General features: G+C 45.5%; 1 protein-coding gene across 2 annotated transcripts in view; it reads left to right on the top strand.

Moving 5' to 3' along the window:
- Positions 1-21,818, top strand: part of LOC128741577 (uncharacterized) — a 66,215-nt gene that overhangs the window by 37,070 nt on the left and 7,327 nt on the right. For both annotated transcript variants that reach the window (XM_053837505.1, XM_053837504.1), the window contains exons 2-5: positions 3,856-4,251; positions 16,523-16,584; positions 19,754-19,895; positions 21,006-21,295. In XM_053837505.1, coding sequence (XP_053693480.1) covers positions 4,232-4,251; positions 16,523-16,584; positions 19,754-19,895; positions 21,006-21,295 — 514 coding nt within the window. In that variant the 5' untranslated portion in view covers positions 3,856-4,231. The remainder of the gene's footprint in view (positions 1-3,855; positions 4,252-16,522; positions 16,585-19,753; positions 19,896-21,005; positions 21,296-21,818) is intronic.

Genomic DNA, 21,818 nt, shown 5'->3' with positions numbered 1-21,818 from the left:
GTGGTTTTCCGTCGTGTACGTGGTATATCAAGGATAAGAATCGACTATTGCATTGTGTCGGATAATTGCTTAGTCACGTCATCCACGAGAGACCGGTACTCCGTATGTCAATGATCAACGAAGGGTTTCGTCCACGGAGAGTGTCCTGCTAATTAGAATACCGGGTGGGAATCCCCGGAAGTGACATCGTATAACCAGCTCAGCTGCCACGTGTGGGCGCCCATCGGAGTTACGTCTACGGTAAGGTTCAATCCGTTCATAATACCGATCCGGGATTGTTAGCATTATCCCGCTGTGCTGATTAACCGGTTTAGTCATCGTTTCGGGCAGTGAAGCCCAAAGAAGTACGCCATCGAAAACCTGGCAGAGGTGCTGGTGGCCGAAGAGCCATTCAATATCGTCGCGCCAGACGTTTCGTCGAAGGGAACGTCCGTTTCTGAGGAGAGAACTCGGGAAGGATTGGTTAAGCCTGGCCCCCGCTCTTCGTTGTTTGATGCGACGAGTTCCCTCTTGGTCTGTGAGCACGGTGGACAGAGTGCACATTAAACTGGAAGTGCTCTGGTCACCCTTATGAACTCACTACTACTCTCCCTCATGGCATGCCCATTCCTGTCATCTGTTTCTATCATCAGTTCCTGACGGCAGTTCATCATTTAGTTAAAATATAAGTATTAAGATGAATTCTTGTGTTGCAGAATTCTTGCTTTCTACTGAGCCTTGTCTGAGTTTTTTTTACGAGTAGGGAAATCTGCTGTGCACCTTAGAAGATACGATACTATCAGACACCTGAGAAGACAACTGAGGGAGTGGGGTTTGGTATCCCGACCCCCCTAATGGGGCGTGAGGATCCGTACCCACTAAAACCCTACTCGAGCCTCCAGCCTCCATCCCCTCTGGCACCACCTTATAGATATTACTTCAGGAAGGGGCTATTGAGCTTAACGCACCCTCTCAGATAACTACTGGACTATGAAAGTTAGGCTATTTACTCGCCGTTGATCGGCTCTCCAGCGGTTTTGTAGATCAAGTACAATCTGGGTAGCTGCCGCATTGACCGCTCCCCAGACGTCCGAGTTGGAACACATCCTTTGAACTAAGTTATCCGGAGTAGTGTCCTGTCTGCGCATTGCCATCATCTTACTTCTCGCGCCCGCGAAACGAGGGCATATGAAGAAAGCATGTTCTGCAGTTTCCTCAACATCCACGCATTCGGGACACGCGGGGGACTCCGCATGCCCAAACTTGTGCAAATACTTTCTGAAACAACCATGCCCTGACAGAATCTGTGTCAGGTGGAAGTTGACTTCACCGTGGCACCTGTTGACCCACCCGGATAGTTCCAGGATAAGTCGATATGTCCACCGACCTTTTGTGGAATTAGACCATGCCCGCTGCGATGTGGTCATCGAGGCCGATCTTTTGGTACTCCGTATGCCTCTAGTTCCACGTTGGTTGAAGCACTCTACGTCCTCGCTGATGATGATGCCAGATTGAGTCATGTAAAACTGTGCGATACGCACTCGCCATTCTCAAGCACATGAGATGATAGGTGCTTTCCAGATCGGCTAGATAGCTTTTGATACCTAACGCCGATGACCACATCGGTCCGCCCTACCTGAGTATGGACTGGACCACGTTGGCTAATAGCCTTCGCTTGCTGCCATATACCGCAGAGCTATTAGACATCATACGAGACAATGCCGAAATAGCTGTGGAAGCCTTCTTGCAGGCATAGCCGGCGTGGCTCCCGAACTTGAGCTTGTCGTCGACCATGACTCCCAGAGCCTTGTCTGAGTTTCTAATCTATGAGTTGTCGATTGCATCCAGGTAAGCTTTCGGTTTTGAGTCCTCCCAAATAGCAGTGTGATACCGAGCTAGCCGCTTGTTACAATTCCTGAGAAATTGAGAGATTTCAATTGAGGCAGTTTCACGTCCAGAGTTGCCAAACTACAGTTTGTTTTCATCGCATTGGTCTTTTCCGACTGTTCCAGTCAAATTCTTTTTTTGTTCATTTCATATTGATTTTTGATGGTAGATGTTTGCAATGACTGCGACGCCAATCCCCGACGTCTCAAGGGGAGGACCTTTGTGCACAACAATATTTAGAGTTCTCCTCGGAGGCTCGCAGCTCGAAAAAGCATTCTTTCTTGCCAGCATACAACCTCGGATTCCACCGGGGTTAGTTATTTGATCTCTTGGGGCTGATACCATGAGGAGCTAGGGATAAGAGTTGCTGAATAAGATACTGAGAATCACTGTGGGGTCTACTTTGTACCGGCAGGTAGGCAAGGCACGATGGTTTGTACTATCGTGCCGTTCACTAGCCCAGCTGATTATCTTCCGTACTATTTCAAGACTAGTATCGGACCTCAACATTTCAAAGTTGTCAATGTTAATTATTCCCACCGAAAATGCCTCTATAGGATCTACTCATAAGTTACAAACAGTTGATCGGAAGCTTTTACATCATCACCTGACAGGGAAACAAGTCGACACTGAGAACCAGTTTAACTTACAATTGTTCATTTAATTTTTTTAGCAAAAAATTCAACTGGATAATTAAAACTTAGTGAAAGATTTAATAAAGTTAATAAGATAGAGCCATAGAGCCCAGTAGATAATGCAATTCATATTTTACTTGTGCAGAGATCCATGTCTTCTTATATCTTTTTGTGACTTCAATGGTTCTAGTGATAGTGACTCCAATGTGCAGTAACGATGAACCTGTACGGAATTTCCAACATGAAGTAATGGCCACTTGTAGGACAACCCGAGAATTCAACTATCATTAGCATTAGTTGCTAGTGTATTTTGCAAGACACGAACGTATTACAATGAGAATGAGGAAACCGAATGAACTAGTGTCGCAGTATATATCTAATCCTCTTCATACCGAATGCAGAGTGTTGTTTATGTAGTTTTAAATTATCAAATCAGTAGAATGAGTATATATTCTTGTATTCGTGCCACGTGCAACTCACTCTGTGCAAACCAATGGTGATTATAGCGTATTGAATCAATTCTCAGCGCAAAATTACTCCATATTTTTTGCTCTGCCGATTCAGTTTATAGTGTTTTATTCTTTCAGCTAAATCAAGCAGCTTGTCAGACTCAGAGTTATTACCAAACAACATACCACGTGTCCAATATTTATCAGAAAGTTGGTTGAATTCTAAACCAACGTTTATTCCAACTGCACCGCAGTGCTTTTTTGTTAACTATCACGTACATCTATCTGGCGGAATTCTTCCACGTTGTGATGCTGTGCCCTCAGTACAGTAAGAAAAAAAAGTTTAATACAATTTAATTATTGGTCATTTTTAACTCCAACTGAGTTTTAATTGAATTACTATTTGAATCATTAAAACAGATTTAATTATTGTATTTTTAATGTAATTTTAAACGCTGATTTTTCACTGTACATATCTCGTCGAAGTATTAGCAATCAACGAGGTTAAGCGGAAGTAAATTATTCAGTGTGGTAAAAGCGATGCAACACAGATCGCTAAAACTCATCTATGCAATAGTTTTGTTCACTTCAGTCCCCTAGTGCGGGTCGATGCATTAGATGTACCAACAGATACATACAGATAGAATAAAGGTTAGGTATACAACGATACCGCGCGGTTATCTTATCACTACTCCAGTGTAGGAACAAAAGTTATCAATTTGTTATCGTTCAAAGACATGCACGTTGAAAATTTATATCTGATAAACTGATGACGATGACGTACTATACGGATGATTGACTAAATTTTACGTTTCTTTCTACTGTATGCATGGCACATTACATTTCTCACACTTACATATACATAGTCGCCTAATAATAATTGAAATTTATTTCTTCAATTTCAGGAGTCTCCCCACCGAAAGCGCAAATCAGAAAAAATGTAGTAGCTACGATGTAACGAGTTGGTATGAAGCTCAGAAGTCACAGAAGAAAAAAGGAGAAGAACAGGAAAATAAACTGTTAACTGCGTGCTAAAAAATCAGTGCTTTTTATCACAAAGTGTTTTGCTTTGGCAGCAACCAACAAAGCAGGTTGAACGTTAATTGCATCAGAAAGTACAGTGCTTAAACGGTACCCGATTGTGATAGTTGATTTCCTCTAGTTTTTATACAAAAAGGAAATATGCTTATTATTTTTTCTATTATTTGATAAGTGTTGCTAATTATACAAATTATCATTATCTCGAATAAGTTACACGTGCTTCCAAAGTGTCAACGAAAAATGTGCAGATGCTGTCAAAGGTAAGCTCAAAGGTATATTGTTACAAGTGGATGAAATTCGTCCTCCAAATTTTTTCTGTAATCATTTCAATCAAAATTATCAAGATAATACAGAGATACGTTTGATAATGCAGCTATCAAGATTACTATAGAAACATCCAACAAACGGTTTTTGATGTTTTTAGATCAGTACGACAAGATTGCGTTTTCCTTCGTTTCCCTGAATATGTTAATTAATACACACGTTCTGCGCGACATTTTAAAATTTGAAGTGTTAATTATGATGGTTAATTGTTTCTATTTTAAGTCAAACCAACTTTGTTTTATACAACAGAATTGGAGAATGTTTTCGTTTGACATTAATAATGTGAACTCGTTTAAATGTGTCAGCGACCAATAATACTGATTCTGCTTACGTATTACCTTTAATAATTATTTATTATTTATTTATATAGTCCTAATTTATTAACTCCCATCGATGGAACAATACATGGCGATAATTATTATTCAAACTGTATTAAATAAGTCAATTACTTACTTACTTAGGTGGCTTGCCGTCCTAAGACAAAGCCTGTTGAACAAAGTTTCTTCTTGTAACTCGGTTGAGGGCTACCGCTCTTTAATTCCTCGGACACCGAGTACTCTCCGCCAGATCTCGCTCCACCTGGTCTAACCATCTTGCTCACTGCGCTCCTGGCCGTCTTGTTCCTACCGGATTTGAGGCGAACACCATCTTTGCAGGGTAGTTGTCCGGCATTCTTGCAACCTGCCCTGCCCATCGTATCCGTCCAGCTTTAGCCACCTTCTGAATACTACTGGGCTTGCCATAGAGCTGTGCGAGTTCATGGTTCATCCACCGCCTCCATGCTCCGTTTTCCTGTACGCCGTCGAAGATCGTTCTTAGCACTCGTCGTTCGAAAACTCCGAGCACTCGCAGGTCCTCCTCGAGCACTGTCCATGTTTCATGCCCGTAGAGAACAACCGGTCTAATAAGCGTCTTGAACAGGGTGCACTTTGTACGGGGACTTAGTCTGCTCGACCGCAATTGCTTGTGAAGCCCATAGTAAGCACGACTTCCGCTGATAATACGCCTCCGAATTTCACGGCTGATATCATTGTCCGCCGATACCAGTGAGCCAAGGTAAACAAATTCGTCGACTACCTTAAACTCATCGCCGTTGATCACTATACTACTGCCCAAGCGGCGTTGTTCGGGCTCGGTTCCGCTGGCTAGCATGTACTTTGTTTTAGACGTATTTACCTTTAACCCAATCTTTTCTGCTTCGTGCTTTAGTCTGGTGGACCGTTCAACCACCACCACAGATGTTCTGCCGATAATATCCATGTCATCGGCAAAGCAAACGAATTGACTAGATTGCTGAATATCGTGCCCCGCGTGTTGATATTTGCTCGGTTTATAACACCTGGTAGCGCTATGTTAAACAGCAGGTATGAAAGACCATCACCTTGATGAAGCCCTCTGTGTGATTCGAATGAACTTGACAATCCACCCGAAATCCGCACAGTTCTGTGTACTATCCATCGCAGATTTAATCAGTTTGATGAGCTGGAGGTGAAGCTGTTCTCGTCCATAATTTTCCATAGCTCGTTCCGGTCGACGGTATCATATGCGGCTTTGAAGTCAACGAATAAATGATGCGTGGGAATTCTGCATTCACGGCCCTTTTGGAGGATTTGCCGCAGTGTAAATATTTGATCCATTGTAGATCGACCTTCGACGAAGCCGGCTTGATAAATTCCCACAAATCTGTTCGCAATTGGTGACAGTCGGCGGAAAATAATTTGGGACAGCACTTTATAGGCGGAATTCAGAACGGTGATCGCTCTATAGTTCTCACAGTCCAACTTGTCGCCCTTTTTATAGATCGCACAGATAACCTCATCTTTCCACTCCTCTGGTAGCTGCTCCGTATCCAAATTCTAACAATTAGTCGGTGTATACAAACGGCCAGCTTTTCTGGTCCATTTTAATAAGCTCCGCTCCGATGCCATCTTTCCTAGCTGATTTGTTGTTCTTTAGCTACATGAAGGCCTCCTTAACTTCGCCTATCGTTGGGGCTGGCACCTCTTCCCCGTTTGTTGCACCGTCGAAATCGCTTTCCCCGCCGCCATGGGTCTCCGCCTGGGTACCATTCAGGTGTTCGTCGAAGTGCTGTTTCCACTTATCGGTCACCTCACGATCGTCCGTCAGTATGCTGCCAGTCTTATCCCGACACATTTCGGCTCGCGGCACAAAGCCTTTGCCGAATCCATTCAGTTTCTGGTAGAACTTTCGCGTTTCCTGAGAACGATGCAGCTGCTCTAACTTGGCATATTTCTGCTCTTCCAGGTAGCGCTTTTTCTCCCGAAAGATTTGGTTTCGCTGCATCTTCTTCTGTTTGTGTCTTTCCACGTTCTTGGCGTGTTTTGGCCGCCCGCGCAGCGTTCTTCTCATCCATCACACTCCTACATCCATCGTCGTCTCCGCTACACCGCTGTTTTGATAGTGTTCCAACAGTCCTCGAGAGGGGTTTCGTCCAGCTCGTTCTCTTCCGGCAGCACTGCTTCGAGTGAATGCGCGTGACGTCTGGCTGCTTCAGCCGCGCGAGATCTAACCGAGGCTGGCGTCGGTACCGAATGTTGTTCACAACGGAGAGTCTTGGGCGCATCTTAACCATCACTAGGTAGTGGTCCGAGCCAACGTTAGCGCTTCGATAAGATCTGACGTCGATGATATCTGAGAAGTGCCGACTGTCGATCAAAACCTGGTCGATCTGTGATTCTGTCTGACTTGGTGACCTCCAGGTGTACTTGTGATGGATTCTGTGCTGGAAAAAGTTACTACGGCCATGTTCTTAGAGGCGGCAAAGTCGTTAAGTCTTAGGCCCATTTCATTGGTTCGCTGGTGTGCGCTGAACCTTCCAATAACCGGTTTGTATTCCTCCTCCTGGCCGACCTGAGCATTGAATTCACCGATGACGATCTTGATATCATGTTTCGGGCAGCGGTCGTATTCACTCACCAACTGCGCGTAGAATTCATCCTTGTCGTAATCGATACTTCTGAGGTGAGGGATGTGCACGTTGATGATGCATATATTGAAGAATCGGCCCTTGATTGTCAACCTGCACATTCGAAGATTGATAGGCCACCACCCAATCACCCGTTTCCGCATCTCGCCCATCACTATGAAAGCTGTACCCAACTCGTGTGTGTTTGGCCGCAACTCTGGTAGATGGTATGTCCATCTCTGAACAAACGTACCGTTGAGCTCTTCCAGCACACCTCCTGCACTTTGTGCCTGAGGGTAGCGTGGCGTAGTGGTGTAAAGAGGCGAGCGGGGCTCAACTCCTATAAGCCAGCTGCGGGCGCCGTAGTGTTTGCGGTTAGCGTGGCGCAGTGGTGTAAAGAGGCGAGCGGAGCTCAATTCCTATAAGCCAGCTGCGGACGTAGTAGCGTCCTGTTAGAGCTCAGGACTTTAAGCAAAAAAGCCAGGTCAGGAGTGCCATGGGCACATTAGGATCGGTTCCAGGAAGATCCTAATTACGGTGTACTGGACGGGCGGGAATAATCGTTTGGATTTGGCGCTACAGGGCTGACGGCTGTGCTATTCTACTACCTTATGTAAGGAAGGGTGATACCTTCCCGAAACGGCGAGTAGGCTAATGGTACAGCTGCCTTCCGTCCCGTTAAAACCGTGGCTGGTCTCTAGGTACGTTCAAAGCTCGTCACTCACGTCAAAGTGCGGTGGTGTAGGCTCAGATGATACATTCCTGACTAACGCCGATCGGATGCTGACATCCCTGCCCCCATGAAGGGTAGGGGGGAGTGTCCCTAGCCATGGCCTCCCTGCTTGCATAGATCACCATGGGATCGTTAAGGCGACTACACAATTACGAGTGGAGATAGCGGCCTAGAGTTGGGACCCTTTCGAATGGAAAAATTTTTAAATTTCAAAGAAGGATCGAATACGGGTGCTACTAGTGGCAAAGATGATATCTTTGCCAAAAGTAGTAAGTTGGCTAGGTCACCAACAGCAAAGACAGGTAGCCCCCCGTTATCGGGGGCGCGACCCAAGAAGGGAAGCCCGCCGAAGTCGGGGGCACAGCCCATACAGGGAAGCCCCCCGAAAACGGGAGCGATACCGAAGAGGAAGTTGACACCACCTAGGACTAACACCCCAGTTAGAACGCCGGTGGCCATCGCTGCCAGCTCAGCCAAGAAGGCGAGCGACAGCGGTAGGCAAATGTCAACGGAGGGCATGGTGCACCCTCCTGAGGGCGAAGTCGGGCTTCCTCCAGCCAGTAGCAAGCTGGAGGAAGCCAAAAAGTTGGTGGACGAGTTGTACTCGTTCATCAACTCTAGGTCAAATGTCCCACTCGACATTAAAAAGCTGGCGGTGAGCCTCCGCTCTACCGTCATAGCTGCCGAGGTGGAGAGGCAAGAGCTTCTGCAGCGATGCGAAATCGCCGAAGCTCAGGTCATAGCCGCTAAGGCTGTGGCCATGCCTAGTCAGGCGCGTACGCCGCTTGCCAAGCGCAAGGCGGCTACGCCCGACCATGGACCAACGCTGGTGGCCAAGAGGCAGCGGACTTCGGCTCGCGCCTCTACCAGCGAACGTGCGGAGGCGGTCCCGGATGGTGCTTCCGGGACCGGGGAAGAGGATTGGCAGGTGGTTAGGCGTAAACCGCCTAAACCGCCAAGGCCGAAACCGAGCGAGGCTGCGGCTGCAAAGCCAAAGCCAAGGCGCGTCCATAAGGGCGACGCCTTAGTAGTGAAGCTGACAGGCAAGCTGTCGTATGCTGATCTACTGCGAAAGGTTCGTGTGGACCCCAAGTTGCAGGAGCTTGGGGCCAACGTTGTAAAGACCCGCCGAACCCAGGCAGGGGATATGCTTTTCGAACTTAGAAAGGACCCAACGGTCCAGAGTTCGAATTACCAGGAACTGGTTGAGCAGTCCCTGGGCGAAGCGGGCCAGGTCAAGGCGCTGTCGCAGCGTGTTCTGGTCGAGTGTAAAAACCTCGACGAGATTACGACGACAGTTGACCTGAGTGAGGCTATGCGGGATCAGCTTAAGGTTGATGTGGCACCCGCAGACATCCGCTTGCGGAAGGCATATGGAGATATGCAAACCGCGACCTTAAACGTGCCAGAGGCAATCGCCAACAAGATGTTGGCGTCTGGCAAAATTAAGGTAGGATGGTCAGTGTGTACACTGGTGTCGAAACGGCGTATCGAACGCTGTTTCAGGTGTATGGGCTTTGGCCATCGGGCGGCCAAGTGTAAGGCCCCCGATCGGTCCAAGCTGTGCAGGCGGTGCGGCGAAGATGGCCACTTCGCCAGGGGATGTAGCAAACCCCCCAGGTGCATGCTCTGCACAGTCGATGCGGGAAATAAGCATGCCACAGGTGGTCCACTGTGTGCGGCTTATAGGCGGGCATTGCAACGATAAGGGTGCAGGTTATACAGATTAACCTAAACCACTGTGAAACGGCACAGGAGTTGCTTTGGCAAACGGCAGCCGAGACGGGGTGCGATATTGCCATTATCGCGGATCCCTACCGGGTCCCCCGTGGAGGCGCTAACTGGGTTATCGATAAGGGTCGGATGGCAGCGATCGCTGTGATGGGTAGATACCCGATCCAGGAGGTGGTGTCGTCCGACCAAGAGGGGTTCGTGATCGCGGTGGTCGATGGCGTCTGCATCTGTAGCTGCTACGCTCCACCTAGGTGGTCGCCGGAGCAGTTTGACCGGATGCTGGACGTGCTCACCGACGAACTCACGGGCCGCAAGCCCGTTGTCATTGGAGGAGACTTCAATGCTTGGGCTGTCGAATGGGGTAGCAGGTGCACTACTCCGAGGGGACAAAGCTTGTTGGAAGCTCTGTCCAAGCTAGATGTAAGTCTGGCTAACGTGGGATCCGTCAGTACCTTTTGTAGGGGGGTACAACAATCGATCATCGACATCACCTTCTGCAGCCCAACGTTGCTTGACAACATGGGCTGGAGGGTGTCAGATGAGTACACGCATAGTGACCACCAAGCTATACGGTACACGATTGAACGACGGGCGCTACGGCCACGCGGGGCGAAGTCGACAGGGAGGAGGTGGAAAGTGAAGGCCTTCGACAAAGACCTGTTCGTTGAAGCACTCAGTGCAGAGAGCACCCGCTCAAACCTGAGTGCTCGTGAGCTGACCAACGTCCTAGTACGGGCATGTGATACCACTATGCCTAGGACGGGGCAGCCAATGAACGGTCGTCGCTCGGTATACTGGTGGAGTGATACCATTGCCCAGCTCCGTTCCAGGTGCCACAGAGCGAGAAGGCTAGCGCAGAGGGCCCGGACCGATGCAGATGCTGAAGCTCGGGGAGCTGATCTTAGAGCGGCAAGGTCGGCGCTTAAGAAAGAGGTTAGGCGTAGCAAGAAATCCTGTTTCCAGGAGCTATGTCGCGATGCGGATTCAAACCCCTGGGGTGGTGCATACCAGGTGGTAATGAAAAAGATGAAGGGTACATCTGCGCCGCAGGAAACCTGCCCCCAAAAGCTGAAAGTCATCGTGGAAGGGCTCTTTCCGCAACACGATCCAGTTTGGTGGCCTCCGACCCCGTACGGTCAATCGAATGATGTCCTCACTCCGGTCACGAATGAGGAACTCATCGTAATTGCCAGGGGTTTGAAATCGAAGAAAGCGCCCGGTCCTGACGGGATTCCGAACGAGGCACTCAAAGCGGCGATCCAAGCGTATCCCGATATGTTTAGAGAGACGCTTCAGAGTTGCCTAGAGGTATGCGAATTTCCAGACAAATGGAAAGTCCAAAGATTGGTACTGCTGCCAAAGCCGGGGAAACCGCCTGGTGATCCCTCGTCGTACAGGCCAATTTGCCTATTGGACACGCTAGGCAAATTGCTAGAGCGGGTAATCCTAAACAGGCTGACGCCTGTAGTGGAAAGTGATGGCGGACTGGCAAACACGCAGTTTGGCTTCCGTAAGGGGAAGTCCACTGTAGATGCCATAAAGTCCGTAGTGGAGAGGGCCGAGAAGCCTATGAAACGGAAAAGGCGAGGCGACAGGTATTGTGCTATAGTCACAATCGATGTCAAAAACGCCTTTAACAGCGCTAACTGGGGTGCAATTGCGTTAGCGCTGCATAGGATGAGGGTACCGGATCATCTATGCAGGTTGCTTAAGAGTTACTTCGAGAACCGGACGCTAGTGTACGACACGGCGGATGGGGCGAAGAGGTACAAAGTGACAGCGGGTGTTCCACAGGGTTCGATTCTCGGCCCCACGCTTTGGAATGCCATGTACGATGGGGTGCTGAGGCTTGAACTACCCACTGGGGTCGATATTACTGGCTTCGCCGATGATATCGTCCTTACGGTGGTAGGCGAGTTTCTAGAAGAGGTGGAAATGCTGGCATCAGACGCCATAAGCATAATAGAGGGTTGGATGGCGGGCGTCAATCTGCGATTGGCCCACCATAAGACGGAAGCTGTGATGGTCAGCAACCGAAAGTCGGCCATAGAGGCAAAAATAATCGTGGGGGGACAGGTGATTGTCTCCAAACGAAGTGTGAAGTACCTGGGTGTCATGACAGACAACAGGCTGAACTTCACCAGTCATGTGGATTATGCTTGTGGTAAAGCGTCAACGGCGGTCACTGCTCTGTCTAAGATCATGCCGAACGGCTACGGTCCTAGCAGCAGTAAGAGACGCCTGATGGCCAGCGTTGCCATGTCGGTGCTACGATACGGTGCACCGGCGTGGGCCCCGGCTTTGGAGAGTAAGCGCAATCAGGCATGCCTGAACAAGGTGTTCAGGCTGTTAGCATTGCGCGTTGCGTGCGGCTACCGTACCATATCGTTGGATGCGATTGGGGTTATTGCAGCCATGATTCCAATATGCATACTCCTAGGTGAGGATATCGAGTGCCATAGGCAGAGGAACGTCAGGGGCGCTAGGGACAGAGTTAGGCTGGACTCTATTAGGCGTTGGCAGGCGGAATGGGATCGCACCGACCATGGTAGGTGGACCCATAGGCTGATCCAGAACATATCGTCCTGGATCGGCAGAGGTCATGGTGAGGTAAACTTTTTCCTTACCCAGTTCCTGTCGGGTCATGGATGCTTTAAGAAGTATCTACATACGCGCGGGCGGGCAGATTCACCCTTTTGCCCCGTTTGCACGGTAGCCGAGGAAACGGCGGAGCATGCGATATTTCACTGCCCGCGGTTTACGTCCACTCGGCAGGTGATGCTTGAGGTCGTTGGAGAAGACACCAACGCCGACAACATCGTGCAGAGAATGTGCGCTGAGCAGCGTGCATGGGGTGCCGTCGATAGGGCGGTAACCGCGGTGATAACGGAGTTGCAACGGCTAGAACGTTTGCAACGATAGGGCCGACATAGCTTGCTAGGGTCAGTAACGGGCTGATTGGGCAGCCCAGGCCCTAGGTGAAGGGTAGTGGCGGTATGAAATGGCAAGGGTGTTGTGTGGACCCACACACGCAACGGACAAGTCGGAGTGCTTCGGCACGTCCTCCCTCCTGAAGTAAAACCTAACGGTAGTTCCGGGAGGGGTTCAGGAACGGGCAGCAGGAGAGTTTTTAGTAGGTAGGCGCATGTTGGCACCATGTGAATCCTATTCGGCACCGCGAAGGTGCTGTCTATGAAGATTTTCTCCCTGCATAAACAATACAAAAAAAAAAAACACCTCCTGCAGCGCTACGACGTCGAACTTGCGGCTCTGCAATACGTCGGAGAGCACTCGAGTGCTCCCTTGGAAGTTGAGAGATCGGCAGTTCCACGTCCCGAGTTTGCAATCCATAGTCCTTTTTCGTCGCGTAGGTCTATTCCGATTGTTCCAGTAAGAATTTCCTTGTTCTTCGTTCCGTGCTTTAGTATTTTTCGTGGTGACGGCTTGCAAAGCCTGCTACACCAACCCCCTGTTTCGCCGGAGGGCAAACGAAGCTCAAAAGGGCCCTGCTATCCTGTCGACATACGACTTCTGCTTCCACCGGGGTTGGTTACCCGATCTCCACCAAAGTTGCTCGTATCCCGGCTGGTACCACGAGGCGGTAGGAATAGAAGATGTTGAATAAGAGGTTATGAAGCACTGTATGGTCTATTTTATGTTTACACGTGCACAAGGCACCGACGGTACGCATTATTCAGCCAAATAAGTCAATTAGTTGATGTAACATGTTGCCAAAATGCAATTTAAGATCATTAAAGATTCTATGTCGAACGACTATCATCAACGACGTTCCCGGGATAATTTAAAATCTCATGGCAAGGCATGCAAAGCACAATTTATTTATTTTTCTAATGCCATTGTTGCATGGCTCCAGTCACTTGGGCACCCAGCACTCAATGAATGTGGATCCACGTGGTCTTGTTACCTCGCTCATTGCACCCCTCTCTGTTTTGTTCGAAGCAGATTCAATGCGATCGCGCGAATTCATGATGACGAATGGCTTTTGGCATTCGCCATTCGAAAACTCCGTCATCGAGCAATGTGTGTGTTTCGAGGGTACTCTCAAGTCTCTTCGAATCGCATCAAAGATTGCTGCATAAAGAATTTCCTGTCCTGTATCTTGATAAATATCGCTATTGAAGGTGTGATCCGGCGAGCGGGAATCAAAGCGAGGGGAACGAACTTCAGCCAAATTAACCAACTTATATCCTTTGCAGACGACTTCGACATCATTACTAGAAACCTTGGGATGGCGAACGCAATCTACGCCAAACCAAAAACGGAGGCTAGAAGGATTGGCTTACAAATCAATGCCCAATGTATGTTAGGAAGAGGCTGCAGAGAAAACAACCTTCACCTTCAATAGATAAAGACTATTGACGGCGATGTGGTTGATTTGATGAGTTCGTATATTTGGGATCTCTGGTTACCACCGACAATAATACGACTAAAGAGATTCAATAACGGATTCAAGCTGGAAGTCGAGTCTACTTTTCCTCCGTAAAAAGGCTTCGATCAAGGAGCAGCGGGCACTACTTGGAGATATTCCCATCGTACACCTGCTTCAAGTTGAGAGGCTACGGTAAACCGGCTACGTTTCAAAGAAGTCGGACGACTGTGCAGTGATAACAGATTCTTTAATAACTCCAGCGGCACTATGAATAGCGGGCCCAACGTGCTAGATGGCTCGATCAGATTGAAATGAACGATGAACGAGCGACGAGTAGCTCAGGACCGAGTACAGTAGATAGGAATTTTTAATACAGCAAGTGCCACCCAGGTTCTGTAGTGCTAGAAGTAAGAAGCAAGTATCTTTGGGGTTGGCACCTCTTTCACGTAGGTCGGATCGGCGAAATAGTTTTCTCCATATCACTATGGTTCTCTGCTTGTGCGCCATTCATGTGTTCGTCAAAGGTCTGGTTTCACCTTCCGATCGCCTCACGATTCTTAACCAGACGCATTTCGACTCGCGACACAAAGCTTTTCGAAATGCGTTCAATTGCTAGTAAAATTTTCCCGAAAACCATGCTTCAAATCTGCGAAATTCTCCTCCTTCAGGCAGTGCTTTTCTTCCGAGGTCCTTTGTAGCATTTTACTGCAAAGCGCAGAAAAGCAAATGATCCACTCTCTATCTCTCTTGTTTTTTGTGAGGAAACGCTCAATGCTTACCCCTCGCATTCTCCCGTAACTACCGTAAGGTCGAGGCATGTACCGATTCAGAGATGGCGACCAACAGGACTTGCATTCTTTCACGGCCACCCTTGTAGGATTTCTTGACTCACCAGCTGCTTCGCTTCCAGTACACCTGTCGAGAAATGTACCGCTACAGAGATGGCGACTGTCCTGACTTCTATCCCCCCATGGGCACCATTGCAGAACTTCTTATCTAGGTAAGTACTGCTCCGTAGTGCACACCGCTCCGTTTCCCGCTTCCAGTACGCCTAGTTGGCATTGCTTGATCGCTGATCGTCCCTCTACTTCGTTCCTTCAACATTACAGCTGCACCATAATCTGCACTAAGACGCTGCTGACAGTTTCCGGCACCAAATGTATTCTTCGCGTTCCGGGGTGGAATCTCGTTTTGCATCGCGGCAAATCTTGAACATTTGAAAACCACGTGTTTCGCTGTTTCTTCTGCTTCTTTGCAAGCTGGACACACAGGCGGCACTGTGTGTCCGAGCCGAAGTAGGTATTGCCTGAAACAACCGTGCACTGATGGAAACTGCTTCAGGTAAAAGTTGACTTTCCCGTGTTTTCTGTTCCTACCGTTCAATGCAGCATCCTATTCCTGTTGCCAAGGATTTCTGTAGTTTTCCTTCTTATGTAACACTCCCTATCCTCTTTGAAAGTAGTGCTGATAGAAATCATCCCGGCAATGACACATGCTGCATCTAATGATACTGTTCTGTTTACTTCGCCACATTTCGTTTGCTTTTCAACGTTAAAATCCATGTCATACCTCCGTATCTGAGGATCGATAAAGAAACAGTTGTCAAAAGACGGCGCTTACTTCCACTAGGTCCGTAGCTGTTTGGCATAACTCTGGCCACTGTGTTGATGACTCTCTCTCTCTCTCTCTCTCGCTCTCTGTTACTCCCTTTCCCTCGTTCCCCTGTTTCTCTTCCGGTGGATCTCGCTCTATCGATTGTTTTTCCTCCGAAAAGTGAGAGATATCACTATAGTAATACTCTGCTTTGATGAGCATCAATTTTCTTTCATCTTTCTTTTTCTACTGGTACGTTAACCAACCTATTTTGAACCCCATCAGCAGCTGTACATAATTTGGACACTTCCATTTGATTTTGCTGTAAGTGTCCAAATTATGTACAGCTGCTAAAGGGGTCCAAAATACGTTGGTTATCCTAGAGACCCAAAAACCATTTTTGCTGTATAATAGATTATCAAGTACGTGTTCCACGAATATTAGCAGTACAACAGTTGAATAAGCTAGATTTAAACAAACATACTGGGGAAGCTCACGGAGCAAATCGTTTCAGCCCGCATAATTGGCTGTCCGATATTCCCTTTAGCATACGGAGCAAATAGTCTATAGTCTTCAAGGTTTGAAGAAATGATTAGCTCTACTTCGTATAATGATAAGTACGAGAACACTGTTGTACAAAAATGCAGAGTTGTTCTACGGGAAATCAGGGGCAAAGCAAACAGTTGAACAGAAAACGAAAGTACCTTGGTCGCTGCGAGAAACAGATTTCTCCATTTCTTTAGGATTAAGATGAGCAAACACAAGCCTGCTAACAATTTCGAAAGGTCAAAATAAACTTAAATTTTAATTTCATTACTTTTTCCTTTACAGTTGCTGGGAGGAGCTATACTGGACATGTATAGAGGAACGGTTTTGTTACGATGAAACAATTGGTAAGTCTATGTTAATTGAGTACCTGTGGGCTATGATGATTAGGATAAGGATGACTTAGTTTATTGTCCATAGACTGTCTATAGATAGTCTATAGTAGTATGACATATTCGTTCAAAGTTCAATAAAGTAGCCGTTAGTTACAGTGTAACGATTACACTAAGTCAAAGTGGATTGCGAGTATCAAAACGCCAGAGAAGTTGACGAATTGGCGAAGAGCCTAGAAACGTGTGCATTAAAGACATACGTACTTGATTTGAGCCTAGGCTTTGTTCTGAATTCAGGGAAGAACATTCGTGAAGTAAAACTGAATTTAAAATGAAAACAGATCTAGTACTGACATAGGAGCAAATTGAATTGATTTTATCGTTGACTAAACAGGAAAACCTATGTTTTAAAAATGCTAAAATAAAGGCGTCCTTCAGAAATATATGAAGGATAACACAAGATCGTAATAGAAAGTTCACATTAAGTTGTATGCGTGCCAATTTTATATAGGAATTGCAAAATGATCAGAGTATGTCAAAGCAAAGTTGTTACAAGTTGTTTTGTAGTCGTGAGTGGGTTCATATTCAATTCACAACTGTGAATTATAAAGCAGTATAAATTATTGTAATATTAAGTTATATCCTAATCGTATAAATATTGAGGAGTATAAAGTTGTGTGTTCGAAAAACCTTTTACAGCGGTTTTTACAGGATTAAATTACAAATGATTGTCAAAATTTTAGCACGTATATTGTCTCCACTTTGGTACTTATGTGGTGTGAAATATAACTTTTTCGTGCAGATATGATTTCGTATTTCTGAGTTGCAACCAATATACAAACCAAATTGTTTGCTGGGAAGACTCATGTGTTGTGTTGAAAACTCGAGCTTACGATACAAAAATTAGCCATGCGTCCCATTTCTATTAAAGCAGCACCCTACAGTACAATCTTTTTCGACGTAGAACTACGTCTTTCTGGAAGGTAGCTGGCTTAGGGGTCATTCCAAAAATTCTTTTTCGAAAAGTGATCAGGTTTTGAAGGCCAATAACTTATCTGATTCTAGTTTCTTGATCGATTTTTATTTTTTTTTTGTTCTAATCGATCGGGAAATCTTCTACGTGTCGGCCCAAATGAAGAAAAATATTGATCTTGAGGTTGCACCACCGCTTCGCTTTTTATCGTTTCGTGATTGGTTGTCTTTTTTCTTCATCAAAGATTCAACATGTTTTTAGAAAAAAATGTCAGAATCTCCTCGTCCCAACAGGCCGAAGATATTTTACGACGATTAAAACTAGGCCAATTTGATGTTTTTACTTGGAAAGTACGCCAGAAAAGTGACAAAACTCCCTCATCCCTGCAGGTCGAAGAAAATTACGTACGGCGATTAATCCTAGGCTAATTTGATATCTGTGTTGGGGAAGTGCGCTTTAGCTGTAGTGTTCGGTTGTAAAATATGCCCATGTTACCATTCCATTGGAAGAGCAGTGGGAAGAGAATGTATTGTGTTGTGGCAAGGATGTGCTGTTGACGAAAAGGAACCGAATTAGTAAAAAAATTTTAACGTGGGGGAAATCAATCCTTGATTTCGGTAAGGTAACAAAACAGCAGTAGTGTTGTTCTTGATTTTGTTAAATTGTTACCAAATACACATTTTCGTCAAGGCAATTATGATGTTTTCTCGTGATTAGATTTAAATGACTTAATGCATTAATGGTGGGCTCAATAGCGCGCGATTTAAATCTACAAGTCCAATGCATGCTATGATATTTATGAGCAATGATTCGTGAAACATCACCTAAAGGCTGTTTTTCGGATACTACTGGGCTGTAAACAGCGAGTTTGGGAGACGTAAATACACAGTGATTGATATCTGTTCGGTTCTGTTGGGTTTACGAACAAATTTTTAATTTTTATTTTGTTGAAAGGCAGAAAGAGAAGTTAGTTTGTTTATGTGCTATAAATACCCACAAATTTCTTCTAGGCTATAGGATCATTCCAACTACATTTTTGTGTTAGCTTTTTCAACCAGTAACGCGAATCTTGTCTGTTTATTAACATGTAGCTCTGCGTTACTTATTGAATGTTGACTATGTAAAGCGCTGGAAGCTTCGCAAATCTATATCGCTATTTCAAGACTAGTCACTGAAACTACGTAGCGGTTACAGCTTGATTTAAAACTTGATGGACAATAAGCTATCGAAAGGTCTATAATATCAACCTTTTTACCTCAATTGTAGTGATAGGCTGGGAGACTTTGAACGCAGACTCGTATTGACGATTACCTAGTGGAATACTTTTGCTATCTAGTTTCAACATCAATTTAGAAGCGTAATTGGATCAAAGGTAAACTACTACCTCTGGAGTGATTAAATAATACACTTTAGGAAGTATTAATCAAATAGAATTGTTTTGCAAAAGTGTAAAATGTGCTATTAAACGTTGTAATCAATTAGAAACTTAATTTGAAGGGTAACATCAACATCTGCAGTGTTCGGTGTAATAATTCAGCAGTCTGGCAATTTAGTATTTGCGAATTTTTCACACTATCTATATATAACATAATAAAATGAACCGGATAGTTGATCGTTATTGGTTCGTAGTTTATTTGATTGTACACCGAACTTAACGGGGGGGAGGGGCCCAGAGGACAGGTAGTTCGCAATACTGATGAGATTTTCAATTGCGCTTTAATTGAACTGATAATTAATTTTGCCTGATTCCTCTTTTATGCGCTGCACTTGCGCCCACTTTGCATGGGTTGTCTGTCTATGCAGGCCCAGGCATCATCGTCGATCTGGGCGGAGGAAAATCGTACGCGTACGTGTCCCTGTGTTTGATGCGGACCTGGGTACCTATTTGCTTTGCATTGGAAAAGATACAAACTTCGTCAATAAGCGGGTTGCGGGTCTCGCACAGTCGCTGAACTCGGCCGACGCTGATGGTGCGTTTGATGCATTTTTTAGTCGTTTCGTCTGAACATGGCATCGTCCTTGATGTGCAAATAGGGGTGGAACAGAATGCTAAATGTGGTTCAGCGTAGAAATTATGCACACTTCAGCGGAGAAATAATCGCTCTATGGGTTTAAACTGTTTTTGTTCGTGTTTTGTTTGATTAAGCCTCGTGTGACGTCTGCAATGCAATGGTGGTCACTAAAATTGTGCATTTCGATCCTCTATTACAGCTCACTACGATCCGGATGAGGATGAGTACGCTCAACAGAAAAATGCCAAAAACGGATTTTACAACTCGGAGGAGTCGATGGAGAATAACAACGCTCCGATCTGTCGGCAGCCAGCTGGTTTGGCGCGAAACATATCCATGAGGTAAGCGTTTGTGGTCACATCAAGGCTCTGTTATACAAGGTTTAGCTACAGACGGTGCTATGTACAGAGGCGTAACCGTCAAATTTGGTTCCAAACGAACAAAGCATGCAAACAGGTTCGTGTAGACCTTGACTTACCTCACATAGGCATAATAAATGTTCAGGAAACAAAAAAAGTGTACTTGATTTAACGAAGTATTAACTTTATAAATTGATAATTAACTTTGTTTATTTTGAATATCTAATGTTCAGGTTCTAGTCCATTGTAATCCCCTCAGTATTTCGACCATCTGTCAAACGGGCGTAAAACTCCTCGATAACCTATAGTGAATTTGAGTAGCCCGGCTATTATTTTGTGTCTTGCGAACGTTAAAATTTGTCAAAGTTCAATAAATTTTGCTTAGGTACTTCACTAGCCACCTTAAGCAATAAATCTTCTATGGTTAAATTAGATTTTCCTTCAATTTTATGAACGTTATATCACTGATCCATACTTCAGCGGCATGTAACGGCAAGCAAGTAATTTCGGCGCAGTTTAAAAAGATGAAAACTTCGCTTCTCAGCCGGATTTCTTTTAGTAGAAAAAAGTTAGGCGAATTTCGTTACTTTTTCATATTTATTCTACGGTTTCCCCATATTGCAAAGTCTGTCGCCGCAAGCTTCTCTCAAATGCACACATTGCATCACAAATCGCATTTCAGTGACTTTTTTTCGGTGACGGTTGTGCCTTGTAAGTAGGTAGGTATGTACAGTGAACGGGTTTTATTTCAACTTTTAAAGAGGAGTTTCTTTAAAGACTGATCTAGTTACTGCGCTGGCCATAAAAAAGTAATGATTACGATCATTACGAGTAATGATTATGATTTTTTAATACGAATTTATCAAAATCGAACTATGAACATGCCACTCTATTCCATTTTTATGGTCGTAATCGTAAGTTGTATCTCGAAAGAAAACGACTTTCACTTGCCGAACGTACGAAAACCAAGCATTTGTTCTTTTTTCCCATTAGTATTTTATGCCTTGCTTAATTTTATTGTCTCCGAAATCGCTTTTCCTCCGTATTTTAATTTACTTCCCTTTTTCTTTGCACGCTACTCATTATCCCCAGCTCGAAAATCCACGAGGATGATTTACGTCGCGAAATTCAAACCAACGTACCGATGCTGGCGCCAGAGGTTATGGCCGTATTTGCCAACTCGCAGATCTTCCAGGAGCACACTCCCCCGAAGTCGTCCCTGAAGAGTCCCTCTTCGGTCAAATTTGCCATTTCGTCGGAGTCGGCATCGATAGATACGCTGGTAACACCGCCTGCCTTTGCCGCAGTCCCGGACAACAACACCAACAACAACGACAGCAAACGAGAGGATGACTCTAATAAGCTTTTGCAACGCCTCGAAGGTAACAATATGTAACTAGTACTTCATGTCCAGATTACAACACATTACTCACCGGTGTGTGCATGCACGGTTACTGCTACTACTACTACTTTTACTACTCCTAGTTACTACTACTACACTCATCACAACATACAATTATACTTATGCTGCTGCCGACCAGAATGCATGAGCAACATTTTCAATAGTATTTCATTAAAGTACAAAGCAACTACAAAACATTTAAATTTAACACGCACAGATACAGGGAATGTGAACACTTCAAAAGGAGGATTTAAAATTCACTGTACAAAGTAATTCATTTGTATGTGTTTGGTTAAGTCTATTTTGTCATATTGATAAGCAGAGTAAGAGTACAACTTTAACAGTAAGGCAATCTTAATTGAAATAAAATTTGTACCAAAGTAATTGATCGGATTTTTGACTAACGTCTCTAAACTTACACTAACGAGGTGAGTGATATAAATACTTATAAGTTGCTTGTTGTTGTTTGCATGATCTATGTTCTTGTATTCATTATTCTATGG

Source organism: Sabethes cyaneus, chromosome 3 (assembly GCF_943734655.1).
Source record: "Sabethes cyaneus chromosome 3, idSabCyanKW18_F2, whole genome shotgun sequence".
Classification (NCBI taxonomy): Eukaryota; Metazoa; Arthropoda; class Insecta; order Diptera; family Culicidae; genus Sabethes; species Sabethes cyaneus.
This window is presented reverse-complemented; position numbering and strand designations above follow the sequence as displayed.